Raw genomic sequence first — 22,170 nt, 5'->3', positions numbered from 1 at the left:
TAAAAAAAAAAAAATGCATTTTGAAAATAATTTGTACAAATAGCAGGGATTGAAACTAATGACCATTCTCATTTTCAAACAATGCAGGATGCTCAAGGACATTGACGCACCACCTGTTTGCGACGAATGTTAACTTTTAAAGGTTTTAAGGCCAACTTTAAGGAAGTGTTTCCCGTTTCCTCACCTCTGTCACCAGGTGTTTGTGAGTTAAAGCGCTGCTCTGATTTTCAGATATCCGTCACCGTGTTGCCGTTTTGATTTCTTTATTACTTTTAGATGTATTCTTTCACTCATTCTTCAAGATGATATATTTAGTCAGAATGTTTGCCGTTTTATGTGATTTCGCCTCATAATTATAAACATCTTTCATAAATTTGACCTGTAGCCGCTGAAGTGATGGAAACTGTTATTCATAATAACAGTGTCATAATTAATGAGAATCATTGATAATAGTTTTTTAGTGAAATATTTTTTTTAATGCTATTAATAAATGCATTTGTTTTCAAAAGTTTTTTTTTCTCCCAAATATCCATGCTTTACTACCTACTAAAGGCCAAAACCTTTTATGCAATGACCTTTACATGTCATTTATATTACTTCACACAAACACTACATCCATCTACTCCTGGATCGGCCCCCCAGTCAAAATTTAAAACCCAATTCGGCCCGCAAGTCAAAAGGTTTGCCCACCCCTGGTCTAGAGTCTTGTTGAAGTTTCCCCCAGAAGATCGGAGGGCCTGTAGAGTTTTGGTGTTTGGAGTATGCTTGTAATTTGTGAGGGCGATGCGTTTTTCTTCGAGGATTGGTGCCAATGTTGTTAAATTGGCATCAAACCAGTCGTTTGGCTTTCCCAGCTTTTTGCCAAAGACTGACGGGGCCTTGCTGTGTATGGCATCCCTCAAGCCATCCCAGTACTGCTGGGCAGAGCTGGACAGGGGTGGGTTGGGGAGGGAATCCTCTAAGGCACAGAAGAAGGCTGTAGCGTTGGTTGGGTCAGTTGTTTTGCTGCTGTCGATGCGGGGGGCTCCCTTTGGTTTGGATCTGTGTAGGTTTTTTGCCTGTAGCTTGACTACAGAGCACAAGGGAGTGGTCTGTGTCGCAGACTGCGCTGTGGAGACTGCGTGTTTGAAGGATGCCTCTGAGATCAGACGTGCGTGTTATGATCAGGTCTAACTGGTGCCAGTGACCTGAGCATGGATGTCTCCAAGAGACTTTGTGGATTGGTTTGGCCTGGAAGTATGTGTTGAAGTCCAGAAGTCGCTGCCCATTTTCGTTCAGTTTACCGATGCCATGGTGTCCCAAGCAGGATGGACAGGAGCTCCAACTCTTGCATTAAAGTCACCAAGTAGGTAGAGCTGTTCATAGCTGGGGATGTATTTTAGAGTCGCTTCGTGTTCATCATAAAACCTGTCTTTTATTTCTTGGGGGGAGCTAAGTGTTGGAGCGTACAGACTCACTAGGTGACTCACTGATTGAATGTTGCTGCAGAGCTGTAGCCAATAGTCGTTGGCACGTCTAGAGCAGACATGGGCAAACTACGGCCCGTGGGCCACATCCGGCCCACGGGGCCGTTTAATCCGGCCCGCCAAACCTGAATAAATTGTATTATTAAACTTTTTTTTTTGTCATTTTTCTTGCAATTACTATGTTTCCCCAATAGAAGGGGAAGCGCCCGCCTGCGCATTTACGCCCGGAAGCCGTGTCAGACAGCTCGGTGCACACTCACAAGTGCGTGTACGTACTAAGTAGTACGGACCTGGCGCATTCCGCACTCTATTTCCATCAGTGCCGAATTTCGAGTGTGGGCTGTGACATCAGCATTCTCGTAATTCGCGCGCTGAGCTTTCAGATACAGTTTTACGCTAATGCCACCCACAAACCTTCCCCTGGAATCCTTCCATTAAAATGAGTGGCCCAAGGAAAAGAAAGGTGGACACTGAGTGCCGAGTGTTTAAAAAAAAGAGTGGACAATTTGGCTCGACCTACGTGTGTGAGCAGACGTTCAGCCACATGAACGTCAACAAAGCCCGTCACAGATCTAAGTTAACGGACCGACACCTCGGCTCTATCCTAAGAATTACCACAACAGATTTTTACTCCAGACCATGATGCACTTGCAAAAAAGGGAGACCAACAATACTATTGATTTCCTTATTACCGTTTTTTTCCATGTATAATGCGCCCCTATGTATAATACGCACCCTAAAAATGGCATGTTGATGCTGGAAAAAAGCCTGTACCCATGTATAATACGCACCCAATTTTATTTTATTTTATTATTTTTAAGTCCCAATGATCGTCACACACGCATCTGAGTGTGGTGAAATTTGTCCTCTGCATTTGACGCATCCTTGTGTGATTTTGATCCATCCCCTGGGGGAGAGGGGAGCAGTGAGCAGCAGTGAGCAGCAGCGGCGCCGCGCTCGGGAATCATTTGGTGATCTTGCCCCCCAATTCCAACCCTTAATGCTGAGTGCCAAGCAGGGAGGCAATGGGTCCCATTTTTATAGTCTTTGGTATGACCCGGCCGGGTTACTTAAGTCCGTAAACGTAAAATTATTTCAGAAAAAAGATCATCTTTGGGAACAACCGGATGTTATTCTGCCGGTCAGTATCACTGCGCATGCAGTAGCAAACTCGATAGCGAAGAAATATGTGAGACTCTCAACGGGATCACCAATATTTGAGTGATGTTCCAGTTATTTATCACAATTATTTATTATTATAATAATAATATATATAATATATATAATAATTATTTATTTATTATTCACAATTGTCATGGTGATCTTTCTGGTGATTTCTTAACTAGGCTGGATGTATTTTTTTTGTTGGCGTTGATTTCTCCGACTGCCCAGAAAGGCACTACCGCGATCAGTTAGGTGAAAATGAAAGGAGAGGAAAGTGACGTGCGGACATGTGAAAAAGGCGGCTCTGTATGGGAGAGAAGTTGAAGAGGAATAAAAACACCCTTGGAAACCAAAACTTGCCCCTCGTCGTGACTCAGAGCCGCAACAAATGTTTCGGATTTGTGTAGGGTACATTGTGACAGCAAACGAGCAGGTGATCGAGCAAGCGTCTGATACGAGAGCATTGTGTTCGTATGGAGCGTGTTTGAAGTGAACAGCAGAGAAGAAAGGAACAAGGCAAAGTGTTGTGAAATAAAATATTACCTGTAATACGCATTTAGGTAGAGAACTGAACTCTCGCTCTTTATATAGCTGACGTGTCAAAAAAAAAAAAAAAAAAAATTTTTTTTTTAAAATTGTACACATGTATAATGCGCACCCCAGATTTTAGGACAATAAATTAGTTACATTTTGCGCATTATACATGGAAAAAAACGGTACTTTATTTAGATGTATTCTTTCATTCTTTGATTCTTCAAGATGATGTATTTGGTCAGAATGTTTGCCATTTGATGTGATTTCGCCTCATTAGATAAACATATTTCATAAATCTGACCTGCAGGCGCTGAAGTGATGGAAACTATTATTCATAATAACAGTGTCGTATATAATGAGAATCACTGATAGTAGTTTTTTGGTGAAATATTTTTTTAATGCTGTTAATAAATGCATTTGCTTTCAAAAAGCTTTTTTTGAATATCCATGCTTTACTACCTACTAAAAGTACCTTTACTACCTACTAAAAGTACAAACCTTTTATGCAATGACCTTTACATGTAATTTCTATTACTTCACACAAACACTACATCCATCTGCTCCTGGTTCGGCCCCCCGGTCTAAATTTAGAACCAAATTCGGCCCGCTAGTCAAAAAGTTTGCCCACCCCTGCACTAGGTGGACAGGTCCCATGGATGTATTGAGGCAGAGAGCCAGGATTCTCTCGGAGCCGCCTGTGGGTGGTACCTCTGCTCCCAGGAGCGTGTTCCTGACAGCGAACCCTACTCCGTATTCCCGGGTTTCCTCGGGGGGCTTCCCCCGCCAGAAAAAGGTATAGTCCTTTTCCTTGAGTGAGCCAGATCCTTGGAGTCGTGTTTCCTGGAGGGCCGAGATGTCAATTCTGCGCTTCAGGAGTTCGTTGTTTATAACTGCAGTTTTACGGACATCACTAATCTCTTGTAGGTTGTCACTGAGCGCGGGTGTCATAGTCCTGACATTTCAGCACCCCAGGAGTAATGCTGGAATCTTCTGTAATTTCTTTGTGTTGCTTGATGCGTGAATGTACAGCCCACTTATTAGGATAGATCCCTGAGCTCCATTCACCCGATGAAGCAGGCAGGCTGTGGCAGGAAAGCACCTTATTGGCTGGGGGCTGCCCAGCTTGAGGCGGGCGGTAGCTGTCCAATGAGACCGAACATCTCTCCTACCGTCGGAGGTAGCCCCTGGCGCCCATACTCTACGCCAGGGGTGTCAAACTCCTTTTTTTCGCGGGCCGCATTGTAGTCATAGCTTCTTTCGGAGGGCCATTATGACTGTCAACCCAAATAAATGTATGAGCACCTCATATATAGTAAATACATACAATAAAAGCTACAAAACAAACTGACAAATAACTCGTTTTCAAATCAGACGAGTAAAAACTGGTCAAATATTTAAAAAAAAGATATTAAAAGTCCAGACGATTTACAATTCTAGTAATGACACGAATTTGATGCACAATTTGTCTTCGCGGGCCACATAAAATGATGTGGCGGGCCGTATCTGGCCCTCGGGCCTTGAGTTTGATACCTGTACTCTACGGCAATAAGAAAGGGCTTATAACCGGTAACTGCTAACCTCCCGTGTTATGTCTCCACTGGTTGTCTGGCCCTGTTTCCCAGGCAGCAGGGCTCCCCTCTCAGCCTTCCTGTTATCATCCAAAGGAACGGTGAACCGATACATTTGGCAGCAGGTTGGCGGCAGGAATTGCCAGAACAGTGCTTTTTTTAAAGCATGAGTTTGCCTAACGGAGTTTGCTCCCTTAGCCTTTTCATTCCAGACGATAGCTGGGACAGTGGTTAGCGGACGCCAGGGCATATCCACGCGGCGGTGGGCCTGCACGTCACGCATAAGGGCCCACTGTTGCTCCCCGGTCGATCCCCTGCAATTTGGCCTGGAGCCGCGAGACACCCAGTTACCGTGTGTGGCCACGAGGAGGCATGCAGAAGTCTGACGGTGGAGAGGCTTTGTACCGGCTGAGGAGGCTTACGCACTCGGCTCCTCTTTTCGCCCCCGGAAACAGGGGGCTAGCCGGCGGCAGTAGCTGAAAGCAGAAGGTAGCAAGCAGGAAGAAGCATGCAACATGCAGTACTACTCCAACACCACTGCACTTCGCATCACATCGCCCTGTGTGCACGCACGCACGCACGCACGCACGCACGCACGCACGCACGCACGCACGCACGCACGCACGCACACACACACGTTTCTAGTAACACAGTAATCCCTCGCTACATCGCGGTTCGATTATCGCGGCTTCAGTACATCGCGGATTTCCCCCCCCCCCCAAAAAATTCACAAATTCAAAATAAACCTAAATTGAGGAATTATGACAGGAAAGTTGCCCGCACGCTAGCAGAAGGCAGGTGTCCACACAATTGCAGTATGTACACTTGTACCTTTTTATAAAAAATTGTTATTCCTGTCTTTTATTAGTGTGAAGGTGACCACCTTCACACTATTGTTATTCCTGTCCTTTATTATTATTATTATTATTATTATTAGTGTGAAGGTGAAGACCTTCACACTATTGTTATTCCTGTCCTTTATTATTATTATTATTGTGTGAAGGGGATGGCCTTCACACATATATTATTCTACACCATTCATTTTATTATTATTATTATTGTATGAAGGCGATGGCCTTCACACATGTTATTCTACTCCATTCTCTATTATTAGTATTAGTATTATTATCATTATTGTGTGAAGGCGATGGCCTTCACACATATATTATTCTACTCCATTCTCTATTATTATTATTATTATTATTATTATTATTATTATTGTGTGAAGGCGATGGCCTTCACACACGTTATTCTACACCAGGGGTCTCCAAACTACGGCCCGCGGGCCAGTTTTTATTGGCCCGCAGCAAATTCTGAAAACATAATTGAATATGGCCCGCACAAGAAGCTTGAGCTCAACTCTGTTGCACTTCTCAGTTTCCACACTAGATGGAGCCCGCCACACAAAGCGTTTGACGTCCCATTAGTACCCCCCCCACCCCCCCGGAAGAGAAGCGAACGCGCAGCGTTTGACGTCCCCTTAGGACCCCCCCCGGAAGAGAAGCGAACGCGCAGCGTTTGACGTCCCATTAGCAACCCCCCCCCCGGAAGAGAAGCGAACACGCAGCGTATGACGTCCCATTAGCACCCCCATTAGCAAGGCGATGGCCTTCACACATGTTATTCTACTCCATTCTCTATTATTATTATTAGTGCGAAGGTGAAGACCTTCACACTATTGTTATTCCTGTCCTTTATTATTATTATTATTATTATTAGTGTGAAGGTGAAGACCTTCACACATTTTTAACATTTGCCTTCGCCTTCACACGCAATTTCTCCAGAAATTGCAATTCTAGTTAGTGTGAAGGTGAAGACAGTTCCCCTAGCTGGAGTTTTGAGTTCTTCCTTGCCCTCTTGGGAGTTTAAGATCAGGGGATGTTTGAGAATATTTGCCATTTTTCACATGTCCTGAGTGTTGTTAGTCACCTAAATGTTGAACAGAGGCTGTGATTTACCGAAGTCAAATTCCTTGTTTGGCACGCTCAAACATGGCGAATAAAAAACTCTTGAATCTTGAAGGTGAAGACCTTCACACTATTGTTATTCCTGTCCTTTATTATTATTAGTGTGAAGGTGAAGACCTTCACACTATTGTTATTCCTGTCCTTTATTATTATTAGTGTGAAAGTGAAGACCTTCACACTATTGTTATTCCTGTCCTTTATTCGTGTGAAGGTGAATACCTTCACACTATTGTTATTCCTGTCCTTTATTAGTGTGTTTATTGTTATTCTACTTCAAAGTCAAAGTCTGCTTTATTGTCAATTTCTTCACATGCCAAGACACACAGAGAAATCGAAATTACGCTCCCACTATCCCACGGTGACAAGACATAGTACACAATATACATACATGTAAACAACACAAAAAATAAAAACAAGAAGGCACAAACAATGAATAAATAAGAGTGATGAATAAATAAGAAATAAACAAATAACATAATAAATAAGAGGAGCAAAAATGGAGCAAGTGTGCATACAGCAGACAGTCAGAATATAGCGCAAAAGTACAGGACGCTACGCAGAAGGGGGGAGAGAGTTCAGGATCCTAACAGCCTGGAGTATGAAGCGGTTGGTGAGTCTGGTGGTGCGGGAGCGCAGGCTCCTGTACCTCTTCTCAGAGGGCAGAAGATCAAACAAAGAGTGAGCGGGGTGACTCACATCACTCACAATCGCGGTCGCCTTGCGGGTGAGACGGGAGGTGTAAATGTCCTTCAGGGAGGGGAGTGAAGCACCAATAATCTTACCAGCCGTGTTCACTATGCGCTGCAGGGCCTTCATGTTGTATTCAGTGCAGCTACCACCCCAAACAGCGATACAACTGGAGAGGACGCTCTCAATGGTGCCACGGTAGAATGTAGTCATGACGGCCGGAGGAGCACTTGCTCGCCTGAGTTTCCGCATGAAGTACAGGCGGCGCTGAGCTTTCTTCGCCAGTGATGCGGTGTTGGTGGACCAGGAGAGATCCTCACTGATGTGCACCCCCTGGAATCTGGTGCTGCTCACTCTCTCCACCACAACACCGTCGATAGTCAGTGGCAGGTGCTGGGTGTGACCCTTCCGGAAGTCAACAACAATCTCCTTGGTCTTGTTGATGTTCAGCAGGAGGTTGTTGTCCCTGCACCACGTGGTCAGAAGGTCAACCTCCAACCTGTATTGAGTCTTGTCGCCCTTGGTGATGAGACCCACACACCTTCCCACTTACCAAAATTTCCAAATTTTCAATTTTGAAATTCACACCAAATTTTCCAAAAATTTAGATTTTTCCCTTCTAATTTCTAAATTTTTCAACCGATTCAACCCATTCCAACTTTATTCACTTTGTTCACCTTATGCTTACCATATTCACCCCCTTCACCCCCACTTCCATTATGCTTACACAATTCAACCCTTGACCCCCACTTCGTGTGGTGGCCATCTTGGATTGACCCTGAAGTGCCCCCAATGAACCCAGAATGAACCGGAAGTGCCACAAATCAAACCGGAAGTGACCCCAAAAGAACCGGAAGTGACCTTAGGTAAACCGGAAGTGACCCCAAATAAACCCAGAAGTGACCCAAATAAACCGGAAGTGACGTCTTTAAACCGGAAGTGACCCCAAATAAACCGGAAGTGACCTCAGCTAAACCGGAAGTTACCTAAATTAAACCGGAAGTGTCCCAAATAAACCGGAAGTGACATTTTAACCCCAAAAGTGAACCTCCTGAAGCCGTATATTTCGTTTTGTTCCAAATTTCAAAACATTTTGGCGCAATTGCTATTTTTTTTAAATTCCCATTCATTCTCTATGGGGATTCAACATTTGCTCTAACTTCTACATTTTTTAACCGATTCAACCCGTTCCAACTTTCAACTGTTCATCTTATGCCTACTTAGTCCACAACGTCCCACTTACCAAAATTTTCAAATATTCAACCAAATTCTCTACAATTTTGTTTTTCTACTCTAATTTGTACATTTTTCAACCGATTCAACCCATTCCAACTTTCAACTGTTCATCTTTTGCCTACCTGTTCCACAACTTCCCATTTACCAAATATTCCAAATTTGAAATTCAACCAAATTCTCCAAAATTTCGTTTTTCTATTCTAATTTCTACATTTTTCAACTGATTCAACCCATTCCAACTTTCAACTGTTCATCATTTTCCTACCTATTCCACAACTTCCCACTTACCAAAAATTCCACATTTTCAATTTTGAAATTCACACCCAATTTTCCAAAATTTCCTTTTTCCCTTCTAATTTCTACATTTTTCAACCGATTCAACTCGTTTCAACATCATTCTGCAGCATTCCCCAAGTATTTATTCAACTTCTTCCCCTTCACACGCAATTTCTTCAGGAATTGCAAATTCTAGTTATTATTCTACTTATTCTGCTCACTTTTATGACGCTTAACTACTTCCACATACTTCAACCGATTCACTCCGTTCCACTTTTCACTTTTTCAAAATATTCATGACACCGTTGCTTACATTTTTTTCATTCAAAAAAATCTTCCGTTTTCACAAAATGTCACGTTTTCATGTTTAAAATTTGCACAAAGGTTTGCAAAATGTCACAAAATTTCGTTTTTCACTTCTAATTTCTACATACTTCAACCGATTCAACTCGTTCCAACTTTCAACTGTTCATCTATTGCCTACCTATTGCACACCTTCCCACTTAGCAAAAATTCCACTTTTTCAAATTTGAAATTCAACCAAATTCTCCTAAATTTCGTTATATACTCTAATTTCTACATTTTTCAACCGATTCAACCCATTCCAACTTTCATTTGTTCATCTCTTGCCTACCCATTCCACAACTTCCCACTTACCGAAAATTTCAAATTTGAAATTCAACCAAATTCTCCAAAATTTCGTTTTTCTACTCTAATTTCTACATTTCTCTACCGATTCAACCCATTCCAACTTTCAACTGTTCATTTTTTGCCTACCTATTCCACAACTTCCAATTTATCAAAAATTCAAAACATTCAAATTTGAAATTCGACCAAATTCTCCAAAATTTCGTTTTTCTACTCTAATTTCTAAATTTTTTCCAAAATTTCGTTTTTCTACTCTAATTTCTACATTTTTCAACCGATTCAACCCATTCCAACTTTCAATTGTAATTCCGAATTTTCAAATTTGAAATTCGGCCAAATTCTCAAATTTCGTTTTTCCACTCTAATTTCTACATTTTTCAACTGATTCAACCCATTCCAACTTTCAATTGTTCATCATTTTTAACTACAAAAAATTCATGCAAACACACACTGTTATCAAACAAATTTCATCGTTCCAATTGGCTTTATTTTTTAAATGACAAAATAACCAAATATAAGTCACTCAGGCAGATGTGAACAACTCTAAAAAAACAAATTTTGCCTTTCATTCATATCTGAAGAGTCAGATAACATTGAACAAACTGCATGAAATACCTTAAATTTACATGAGTTTAAAATAATTTTTGCCTCATGAACATTTTAAACAGGAGTTATAAGTAATGCAAAGTTGTCTGTTATTATTTAAACTTAAAACAAGTGAATTTTGCTCTTGTCATTTACAGTATCTTTCAGAAAGTAATAGTTTGTGTCACGTCTACAGGTTCACAACATCAACAGTATTAACATGGCCACTTCGTAATATTTAATATTAAGTAATATTTACTTTTGATTTCATTTTGACTCATAGCCCCGCGTGAAGAATCTCTATTGTGATGCCAGTTCAGTTTGGAGCTGCTTCACTTTATCAGCACGGTCACTCCCTGTTAGCTTGTCGTATGTGTTAGCATGTTTAGTCTGATAGTGTATCTTTAGGTTGAAATCCTTAAACAAGGCAACCGTCTCTTTAGAAATTAGACAAACACAATTGCCTTGATTTTCAGTGAAGAAGTATTGTAATTCCCATTTCTCTTGAAAGCGACGGGCCTCAATGTCAACTTTCCTCGTTTTCTTTGCAGTCGCCATGGCAGAAATGAGCGGAGAGGGGTGGTGGTTCCACCTTTCGGTAATAGGAGGAATTACAGTTTCAAGTTTCATGATTTTTTTTATTCAGTTTGACAGTGCAGGCGGGCCATAAATAATACATTATAAGACCGTAGCTGCGGGCTGTATGAAATCTGACCGGGGCCCGGATTTAGCCCGTGGGCCGGACTTTGGACGTCCCTGCCTTAAGGTTTTGCTGGTATGATGTAATCATGGTCTTTTTTTCCTGCACATTGTGAATAAGAGCAGTGATGCTAGATTTGAAAAAAATGTGAATTGAAAATATAATTTAATCTTTTCCGAAAATTTAGTCCTCCCACAGAACCATTTTTGTAATTTTGTGAAAAATTTACAATAGCTAATTTCCCCCCAGGTGCAACGTTTGTTTTCATGCATGTTAGGCTCTCAAAAATGATATTTATTTCAGAGAAAACGAAAAAAAGTACTAAAGCTATAGAGACAGTGTATTGCAGTATCTTCTTTTGTCAGAATTTTGCTTTCATCACTGCCCATGTGGCGTTTTTCTGTAATGTCGTTCAAGGGTGTTCGCTCCAGAATTATGCTGCTAAAATGTTTTTCACTTTTTCAATCTAATTGGACATCTCATCAAAATGTAACATGTCCTTTCTGCTTCGAATGTGTAACTGCTGGCAAATTGTGAGATTTGTACTTGTCTTGCCCCCTCCCATACCCCACCATCCTACAGATAAATTGTAGCAAACACACAGCATAAAGACTGCTGGAATGAGATCAAAATGACATCATGTATGTGCATCCATTGTACGGTATTCCAATGTGATAGTGTCGTTGACATTTTTGTGTTTTACAAAAACAAGTTTTGTGTGAAGACTGATGGTCTAGCGCAGGGGTCACCAACCTTTTTGAAGTTGGGAGCTACTTCAAGGGCACCGAATAATGCAAAGGGCAACCACTTTGATAATGCACTTCTGAAATAACAAAATTACACAGTGTACCTTTAATTTGATTTTTATTAATGATATTCTATGTGAAGACACTGAACATTAATGTTAGTGGGAAGCCTGGCATTGCATGCTCTTCACCAGTGTACTGTAAACTATTTTTAGAACTGGCCTATGGCCGACTGATGTGGTCGCTGCGGGCGACTGATGTGGTCGCCGCGGGCGACCTGGTGCCCGTGGGCACCGGGGTTGGTGACCCCTGGTCTAGCGTGTAATTACAGTATAGTGCCAACCACTCACCATGTCAAACTCCTCTTTGTTTTCATTCAGAATGAAATGTGCTGTCAAGTTTTGCTCTTTTGATAGAAAATGTATTTATAGATTACAGTTATGGTTGTCAAATATTGTGTAAATGTTAATGTGAGAGCATCCGCTGCGTTGCTGTTTATTGATCTTGCTGTTGTGTCTTCAGATATGTGTCTGCCTCCGCTACTTTGGATGACATTACCCACTCTGAAGCGTGAGTTGATCCATTTTTACTGTTTCTCTATGTGGCCTGATTTGAGCTACCTGTTGGCTTCTTGTGAGCTTTTAGTTTTGGGTGGCCCAGCTCTGTGTTGTCTGTTTGCTTGCGTTTTCTGAGGAGAATCACTTTGTGATTCAAGGTCACATACAAACGTAGTGGAAGAAATGTTGTTGCATTGTGACGAGGGGTGCAGCAGTATCCGGCAAAATATTGAACCCTTTGGTCCGTTCTGCACGGGAAAATATGCCCTAATGGACCGTGGGATTTCGGTACTTCATTTTATATAGATGCTTTTACATTTACAGGCCCTCGTGTATGTGGCTGTGCCTGTCCGGAAGGTCATGTCCAGGCGTTGTTGTCCTTGGGTTGGCACTCGCACTCTTGCGCTGCCTGAAGAGATAGATTATATATTTCTACAATCTTGAAGACTCTAAGTCAGGGGTGTCAAACTCAATTGCCCAAGGGGCCAGAATTCGAAACATACTATAGGTCGCGGAACGAACAGGATAAACATTTATTGAACACACTAAAACTAAAGGTATTTGGAACATAAATATGAATACAAAATGGACAGGAATATTATTCTGAAACAAACTTAAACCTTAAATAACTTGTTTTTACCGTAATTTTCGGACTATAAGTCGCGTTTTTTTTCATAGTTTGGGTGGGGGGGCGACATATAATAAGGAGCGACTTATGTGTTTTTTTTCAAAAATATTCAAAAAAAAAAAAAAACTGTAATTTGAATTTCAAGTGACGTCAGCAGCGCGACGTTGCGTCAGCAGCAGCTCCGTCGAGTCAATCTTTGTCCTTTATGTAAACAAAAAGCAGCAGCGCGACGTCGCGTCAGCAGCGCGACGTCGCGGTCGTGCGTCAGCAGCGCGACGTCGCGTCAGCAGCGCGGCGGTTTTTACATAAAGGACAAAGATTGACTCGACGGAGCTCTCTTTCACTTCCGTGGATTGAAGTTGGGGGCCGGCGCTCGGCCGGGTGACTGTCCAGGGACGGTGGATGGGGCTCGGACATGGCTTTTACGCACGCCCGGTCCTACTCTACGGAGGTCTCTTTCACCTCCGTGGATAGAAGTCGGGGGCCGGCGCTCGGCCGGGTGGCTGTCCGGGGACGGTGGATTGGGCTCGGTCATGGCTTTTACGCACGCCCGGTCTTATTCTACGGATCTTTCTTCCACCTCCGTGGCTGGAAGTCCACGCCGCCACACGCCTGTAAGTTTGTTTTGTTAAATAAAGAGCCGTTTACCAAACCCACGTCTTTCCTTGAACTTTGTTAACGCTACAATATACCGTTTTTTTCCGTGTGTAATGCGCAAAATTTAACTAATTTATTGTCCTAAAATCTGGGGTGCGCATTATACATGGGTACAAATTTTTTTTAAATTTTTTTCAAACAAAATTTTTTTTTTTTTTTTTTTTAAGAAAATCATGGTACAACAAAACTGACCGACAATAGTGTGTTTGTACTGTGCTCTGGTCATTTCGTCAAAGAAGGGATAATAGTCCTCTTCTCTTCTTGACTGACAATGAATGTGATAGTTTAATACAATCAGCAAATAACAAAATGCGTATTACAGGTAATATTTTATTTCACAACACTTTGCCTTGTTCCTTTCGTCTCTGCTGTTCACTTCAAACACGCTCCATACGAACGCAATGCTCTCGTATCAGACGCTTGCTCGATCACCTGCTCGTTTGCTGTCACAATGTACCCTACACAAATCCGAAACATTTGTTGCGGCTCCGAGTCACGAGGGGCAAGTTTTGGTTTCCAAGGGTGTTTTTATTCCTCTTCAACGTCTCTCCCATACAGAGCCGCCTTTTTCACATGTCCGCACGTCACTTTCCTCTCTTTTCATCTGATCGCGGTGGTGCCTTTATGGGCAGTCGGAGAAATCAACACCAACAAAAAAATATACATCCAGCCTAGTTAAGACCATACCAAAGACTATAAAAATGGGACCCATTGCCTCCCTGCGTGTGTGACGATCATTGGGACTTAAAAAAAAAAAAAAAAAAAAAAAAAAATTGGGTGCGTATTATACATGGGTACAGGCTTTTTTTCCAGCATCAACATGCCATTTTTAGGGTGCGTATTATACATGGGGGCGCATTATACACGGAAAAAAACGGTAGTTATATAGTAGATCTGTGGAATAACGACGAGGCTGACGTCAGGGCGCACGCGCGGCGTTGTTGACAAAGGACGAGTAATAGTTATTTGATATATAATTTATATATCGTTATATGGGCCTGTGGAATATTTTGAAGTGCAAGAGCCGTCAGCGGCGCGCACGCATTGTTGACAAAGGACGATTGATGGATTTAATGAATTGGAGTGACACAGATGGTTTTATTAACGTGTTATTTATGTAATAGTTTTTTGAATAACTCTGAATTTTACGTCAGGGCCGTTCTCAGCTCTTAGTTTGTGTTTATGTCACGTTAGCATACCTATCGTTTAGCCTGTTGTTGCTCGTTCATGACTGTTCTTGGTGTTGGATTTTGTCGAATAAATTGCCCCCCAAAATGCGACTTATACTCCGGAGCGACTTATATATGTTTTTTTTCACTTTTTTGGGCATTTTATGGCTGATGCGATTTATACTCCGGAGCGACTTATAGTCCGAAAATTACGGTAATATTTTTCTCTCCATAAAAATATTTTGTTAAATTATACAACTTAGAACTTAACTTAAACAACTTAAATTAAACACAAATTAAAATAACATTCAAATTCCTTTGCTCCTATGTCAATGTATATAAAAAAATAAACTTAAATATCCCAAAGATTTTGCTCTCCTTAAAAAGATCTCCTGTCAATATTATACAAGTTCGAAATATGAACATGCTACAAAACCTGGAAATATATATAAAATGTGTGCTTTTCAGCAATAACAATTCAAATCAGCTCAGTGGACTAGTGGTAGAGTGTCCGCCCTGTGACTGGAAGGTTGTGGGTTCAAACCCCAGCCGGACACCTGGCATCTTTTTTTGGCAACAATTTGGTTTATGTTTGGTGTGAAGTCCTGTGTTGTGGAGATTCTCAGGCTGGACTGCAGGTGCTCATCAGTGAGACAACTTCTGTGTGTTGTTTTGTTAATCTTCATCACTGAGAAGAGCTTCTCACACAGAAATGTGCTCCCAAACATGCACAAGGTTTGAGCCGCATGAAGACGGAGCTGGGGCATTGTTGCAGGGATGGAGTGAATGAACTGTGCGGGGCCTGCAGTGCCGTACTTTGCCTTCAGTGTCCCATTACACTGTAGCTCAATCAGTTCCATCTGAATCTGCACAAGTGCAGTTTCAACATAGACAGCAAATGGGTTGCGAAGCAACTCAAAACCCTTTTTTTGTGCTTCAAAGTCACTAAAGCGCCGCGCAAACTCAGCGCGTAGTGTGCTCAGTTTGTCGGCAAAGTGCGTTTTGGGGAACACAGTTGTGCTGACTTGGTTCAACATTACTTGGCAACAGGGAAAGTGAGGCAAGTTGCACTGTTGCATTTGTGTCTCCCATAAAAGCAGCTTCACTTGAAATGCCTTCACTGCGTCATACATGTCAGTGATCATGTGGTCACGTCCCTGGAGCTGCAGATTTAAGGCGTTAAGATGAGCTGTTATGTCAGCCAGAAACGCTAACTCGCACTTCCATTTTTCATCCCTCAAAACAGTGGAGTCTTTTCCTTTACTGTCCATGAACTGACAGATTTCGTCGCTGAGCTCAAAAACTCTGTTGAGAACTTTCCCCCAACTTAGCCAACGCACCTCTGTATGATAAGGAATGTCGGCAAACTCTGAATCGTCAATCTCCTGCATAAAGGACCGAAACTGCTGGTGATTTAACCCTTTAGCTCGGATAAAGTTTATGGTTTGCGTTACAGTACTCATTACATGGTCCATCTTCAGGACTTTGCCACATAGTGCTTCCTGGTGTATGATGCAGTGATATGCTGTTAACTCACCAGCACAGTTCTCCTCCTGCATCTTCACTCGCATCCTTCCCACGAGTCCACTTTTTTCACCGCAGTCGGTGCTCCATAAGTTTGTCCCAGGGCAGTTTTATGTCGGTTACACTTTGACGTAGTACGTTTTCAAAAATGTCTTTTCCAGTCGTTGTCCCATGCATCGATTTAATGTCCATTACTTCCTCTGTTGCGCGCAAATTGGAGTCCACTCCACGGATGAAGATGACCAGTTGTGAAGTATCAGTCATGTCAGTACTTTCATCCACAGCAAGAGAGTAGGCAATAAAGTATTTGCCTCTTTCACTCAACTGTACTCTTAAATCAGTGCTCATCTCACAAATTCGATCAGTAACACTGTATTTCTACTCAGGCTTATATTTGCCAGCAGCTGCTTTTTGTCTGGACATAAGACGTTGAACACCTGGATCATTCAAGATTCAAGAATTTTTATTGGCCATGTTTGAGCATGCCAAACAAGGAATTTGACTTCGGTACATATCAGCCTCTGTTCAACATTTACAGTGCCTTGCGAAAGTATTCGGCCCCCTTGAACCTTTCAACATTTCGCCACATTTCAGGCTTCGAACATAAAGATACAAAATTTTTATTTTTTGTCAAGAATCAACAACAAGTGGGACACAATCGTGAAGTGGAACGAAATTTATTGGATAATTTAAACTTTTTTAACAAATAAAAAACTGAAAAGTGGGGCGTGCAATATTATTCGGCCCCTTTACTTTCAGTGCAGCAAACTCACTCCAGAAGTTCAGTGAGGATCTTTGAATGATCCAATGTTGTCCTAAATGACTGATGGTGATAAATAGAATGCACCTGTGTGTAATCAAGTCTCCGTATAAATGCACCTGCTCTTTGATAGTCTCAGGGTTCTGTTTAAAGCGCAGAGAGAACCATGAAGACAAAGGAACACACCAGGCAGGTCCGAGATACTGTTGTGGAGAAGTTTAAAGCCGGATTTGGATACAAAAAGATTCCCCAAGCTTTAAACATCTCAAGGAGCACTGTGCAAGCAATTATATTGAAATGGAAGGAGTATCAGACCACTGCAAATCTACCAAGACCCGGCCGTCCCTCCAAACTTTCATCTCAAACAAGGAGAAGACTGATCAGAGATGCAGCCAAGAGGCCCATGGTCACTCTGGATGAACTGCAGATAACTACAGCTGAGGTGGGAGAGTCTGTCCATAGGACAACAATCAGTCGTGCACTGCACAAATCTGGCCTTTATGGAAGAGTGGCAAGAAGAAAGCCATTTCTCAAAGATATCCATAAAAAGTCTCGTTTAAAGTTTGCCACAAGCCACCTGGGAGACACACCAAACATGTGGAAGAAGGTGCTCTGGTCAGATGAAACCAAAATCGAACTTTTTGGCCACAATGCAAAACGATATGTTTGGCGTAAAAGCAACACAGCTCATCACCCTGAACACACCATCCCCACTGTCAAACATGGTGGTGGCAGCATCATGGTTTGGGCCTGCTTTTCTTCAGCAGGGACAGGGAAGATGGCTAAAATTGATGGGAAGATGGATGGAGCCAAATACAGGACCATTCTGGAAGAAAACCTGTTGGAGTCTGCAAAAGACCTGAGACTGGGACGGAGATTTATCTTCCAACAGGACAATGATCCAAAACATAAAGCCAAATCTACAATGGAATGGTTCACAAATAGACGTATCCAGGTGTTAGAATGGCCAAGTCAAAGTCCAGACCTGAATCCAATCGAGAATCTGTGGAAAGAGCTGAAGACTGCTGTTCACAAACGCTCTCCATCCAACCTCACTGAGCTCGAGCTGTTTTGCAAGGAAGAATGGGCAAGAATTCCAGTCTCTCGATGTGCAAAACTGATAGAGACATACCCCAAGCGACTTGCAGCTGTAATTGCAGCAGAAGGTGGCGCTACAAAGTATTAGCGCAAGGGGGCCGAATAATATTGCACGCCCCACTTTTCAGTTTTTTATTTGTTAAAAAAGTTTAAATTATCCAAGAAATTTTGTTCCACTTCACGATTGTGTCCCACTTGTTGATTCTTGACAAAAAATTAAACTTTTATATCTTTATGTTTGAAGCCTGAAATATCGCGAAATGTTGAAAGGTTCAAGGGGGCCGAATACTTTCGCAAGGCACTGTATATCCCACAACGGATCAGAGGTGCGGGCATACTCAAGAGTGCAGCTCTTGATGTGACGAGTCATGCCTTCATCAACAAGTAGTCTGAATGCATCAACAGGTGTTCGGACAGTTCTGGTGTAATTTGTAGGACCTGCTTTTGCTGTAAATACATTCTGCACCTGCATTCGTCCAAGGGGTGCTGTTACTCCTAAAATCTCTCACTCTGTGCCATCTTTGCTGCCAACCTTACATCCCACCCTACTTTCATTGTGTAGAGCACTGACTGGAACAGCAACCCCTTTTATAGCGTCCCCTTCTTCTCTGCGAGAAGATGCCTCCTCCACTTCTATAGCATCCCCCTTTTCTCTGTATGAGGGTGACGCCTCCACTTCTACCGCGTCCCCTTCTTCCATGTCTGATGTGATGTCATCGGAGCTCGAAGACGTTACTGCATAATTTTCGGTATCACTGCTTGTTGATACATCATCAAACTTGTCACCAGAGACATCATCGCCGCTGTCTGTATCAAGCAGGTTCTGAAGATGTTCGAGAGATACTGTAACTAATCTCGGGGTAATGTTTGACCAAACTCTCTCCTTTCAAAAGCACATTAAGAATATAACCAGAATTGCGTTCTTTCACCTTCGTAATATTGCAAAGATTCGTCCGATCCTCTCGACCGGTGATGCGGAAACTATTATACATGCGTTCGTCACGTCGCGCCTGGACTACTGTAATGTACTATTCTCTGGTCTTCCTAAGTCCCGCATCAAAAGTCTACAGTTAGTACAAAATGCTGCTGCAAGGCTGCTCTCACGGACAAGAAAATTTGATCACATTACCCCAATATTAGCCAACTTACATTGGCTCCCGGTCCATTTAAGATGTGACTTCAAGGTTCTTCTATTAACCTATAAATCACTGCATGGCTTAGCGCCTTCGTATCTCGTCGACCTAGTTGTTCCTTATGTTCCGTCTCGTAACCTTCGTTCGCAAAACGCTACCCTTTTAGCGACACCGAGGGCCAAGAAAGTGTCTGCAGGGTCTAGAGCATTTTCTATCCGGGCTCCAGAGCTTTGGAATGCCCTCCCAATGGATATTAGGACTGCTACCTCAGTAGAAACATTTAAGACACGTTTAAAGACACATTTCTATGACATGGCCTTTAACTAACCTGTAGTGGCCGATTCGGCCGGAGTTTGTTTTGTTTTTTTCTCCCCCCCCCCTCCCCGGCCGGGGAGGTGGTTAGGTGGCACCCAAGCTGACAGCGGCTATCTGGATTCTCGTGGGCCAATTCAGGTTGGGGGATCTGCAGCTCAACCTCCACTGCCAGGATAGTAGAGGGCTCCTCCGGCAGCCCTTCGCTCTGACTTGGACATCCACTTTTTTGATTTTCATATTATGTATTATTTGTGCCCTCTCTGCATCCATTACAACCTGGTGATCCTGAAAGGGGGATCCTTCCATCTGTGGTCCCTTCTCAAGGTTTCTAATTTTCCCCTGGCAGGGGTTTTTGAGTTTTTCCTTGCCCTTTTGGGAGCTTAAGATCAGGGGATGCTTTGAGAATAATTGTCAATTTTTGTCTATGTGAAGCCCTTTGAGACTGCTTGTGATTTAGGGCTATACAAATAAACTTGACTTGACTTGACTTGAGAGCCTGTTTGGCAGTGTGGCGATATGGGCGCTTGCTTTGTTGTTGTAGTTGTGATGAACACGGGTCGCCTGGCGCTCCAGCCTGCTTACTTTCTTTTGAAGGCTGATGCGACTTGGATTTTGTTCTCTTTATCTCTATATTATGATACAATTACACTCGTCCCTCCGCTACGATATCCTCACACAATTACGTTCTCGGGGCGTGCGCGCGATAACATGACGTGCGCAACATGTGATGTGCGACGGTAACGTGTCGCATCGATGGTGCGTCAATTGACGCACCCCGCTGTTAGAGATAGATCAAAACAGCCACAAAAAGAACACTAAATATTTCTCTAAACAGGGATGAGAATTTTCCGCGGATCCCCGTTTTTTTTTCATCGAAAGTATCATTTTCGTGAATCGTGTAAAGCATTCGCCCGCCGCGATGGTATCTTTTGGCACATCTCAAGGCAAAATTAGTTAAGCTGTGAGTACGGAAATCGGCTTGCTTCTGTAAACCTAACTCACTGGCAGCAGTGATGCGACAACATCCGCCTTATTTTCGGCAGCATTTTGTTGCTACTTTCGTCACATAATTTCCACCTGTTAACTTACGCAGAGAACTAGTGTTTTTACAACGCCACAATGTGAATTTGCAATTGGGTTTTCATCACATGTAGACGAGTTATTTAGTTTTTTATATATATATATATATATATATATACGTATATATATATATCATCGCCCCCCCCCAGACCCCCGGTCGGCCCCCCAGACCCCCGGCTACTTTTCAGTGGTTTTTTTTCACATTTGCCATTCTCATCCCTGGTGAAAGTATTGGGGAGGGTTTAAAAAAACTTTAATATTGTGTACTAGACCAGGGGTCCCCAAACCCCAGTCCGCGGACTGGTACCGGTCCGTGGGTCACTTGGCACCGGGCCGCCAAACCGCACAATTCATTCTGGTCAAGACGCTCGTCCCGGTCAGGTGACATGTTTCCCCAGTCGAGCCCGCAAAGCTAGCAAAAATAAGTAAGAATTTATTTTGAAAAATATAAAAAATTTGGCAATTCTCTCCCAATTACGTTCGTCGCTGTGGCTCTTGACACAAGACGCTCGTCTCGGTCACGTGACGTCACCCTAGTCGAGCCCGCGAGGCAAGCAAAAATGAGCAAGAAACAGAGAAGTTTGGAAAGCTTCTTCGGAAAGAGAAAAAAGCCCAATGAGGAGACTGAAGAAGAAGATGCGACCACTTCTAAGAAAAGGAAAGCTGCATTTAAAAGAACATTTCTGGAGTCCTACTTAAAATATGGATTTATTGTCACAGGTGACTCTGACGCGCCAAGCGCACTAGGCATATGTGGCGACAGGATAGCTAACGAGGCAATGAAGCCTTCAAAACTGCTTTGGCACATGGAGACCAAGCATCCTTCATTAAAAGACAAGTGGAAATAATATGTGAAGTGATCAACTATACTAGTAAGTAAGTAATGTGTTAATGATCAAGTAATAACGTGTTAATAATTTCACACATAAGTCGCTCCTGATTATAAGTCGCACCCCCGGCCAAACTATGAAAAAAACTGCGACTTATAGTCCTGAAAATACAGTAATTATGATGTCATTGTGTGGTTTAAATCACAGGTCAATAAAATCAATAATAATACCCAAGTATTTATAATTGGGGGCTTGTTTGATCGCAACACCTTTTGAGGTTGATAGTCTGTACAGTGATTTCCAATGGGGTAATTGTGATCAGTTCCTTCTGTGACGTAGTCAGGCTGCCGTGTCAAATCAAGCAGACTCCACCCAAAAAGTTAGCGTCAGTAAGTCCACTGCCAGTCTGTTCCAAAATACCTTTAAATCACTTACGAGTTTTTCTTCAAAGGGGTATTTGTACTTTTTTAATACAATCCTATCATAAGTGCCAATGTTGGGGTCTAACCCTAAACCTTTAAGCAGAGAACCAGGTTCTCAGCAGAACCAGGGGTTATGCCCTTTAATCCAAAATTTACCAAGTCGGGGATCAATTATTTTCAGAAATTTGTCATAAAAATCATTCATAGTGAGTCGTCTCCATTTGGGCAGGTGCGATGGATGCTGGGGTGAGGTGAGGGCCTTGTTCCACTGCACATCTTATTGTGGCCTTGGCTGTTCTCCTGGCTCCATCACCTGCATCACCTCCTGTAAACATTCTTGTCCGCACTCGCCCCACGCACTTCTTATTTGGTCTTAATTTGGACATGCTCAATTTCTTCAAACTAGTCAAGGGTATTGGC

General features: G+C 42.6%; 1 protein-coding gene across 7 annotated transcripts in view; it reads left to right on the top strand.

The window, feature by feature from the left end:
* Positions 1–22,170, top strand: part of LOC119119502 (tumor protein D54-like) — a 106,411-nt gene that overhangs the window by 51,447 nt on the left and 32,794 nt on the right. For 4 of the 7 annotated variants that reach the window (XM_037245938.1, XM_037245937.1, XM_037245942.1 and 1 more), the window contains exon 4: positions 12,100–12,147. The exons of the other annotated variants lie outside the window; for them this stretch is intronic. In XM_037245938.1, coding sequence (XP_037101833.1) covers positions 12,100–12,147 — 48 coding nt within the window. The remainder of the gene's footprint in view (positions 1–12,099; positions 12,148–22,170) is intronic. 7 annotated transcript variants of the gene reach the window in all.

The sequence above is a fragment of the Syngnathus acus genome, chromosome 2, assembly GCF_901709675.1.
Source record: "Syngnathus acus chromosome 2, fSynAcu1.2, whole genome shotgun sequence".
Lineage (NCBI taxonomy): Eukaryota > Metazoa > Chordata > Actinopteri > Syngnathiformes > Syngnathidae > Syngnathus > Syngnathus acus.
This window is presented reverse-complemented; position numbering and strand designations above follow the sequence as displayed.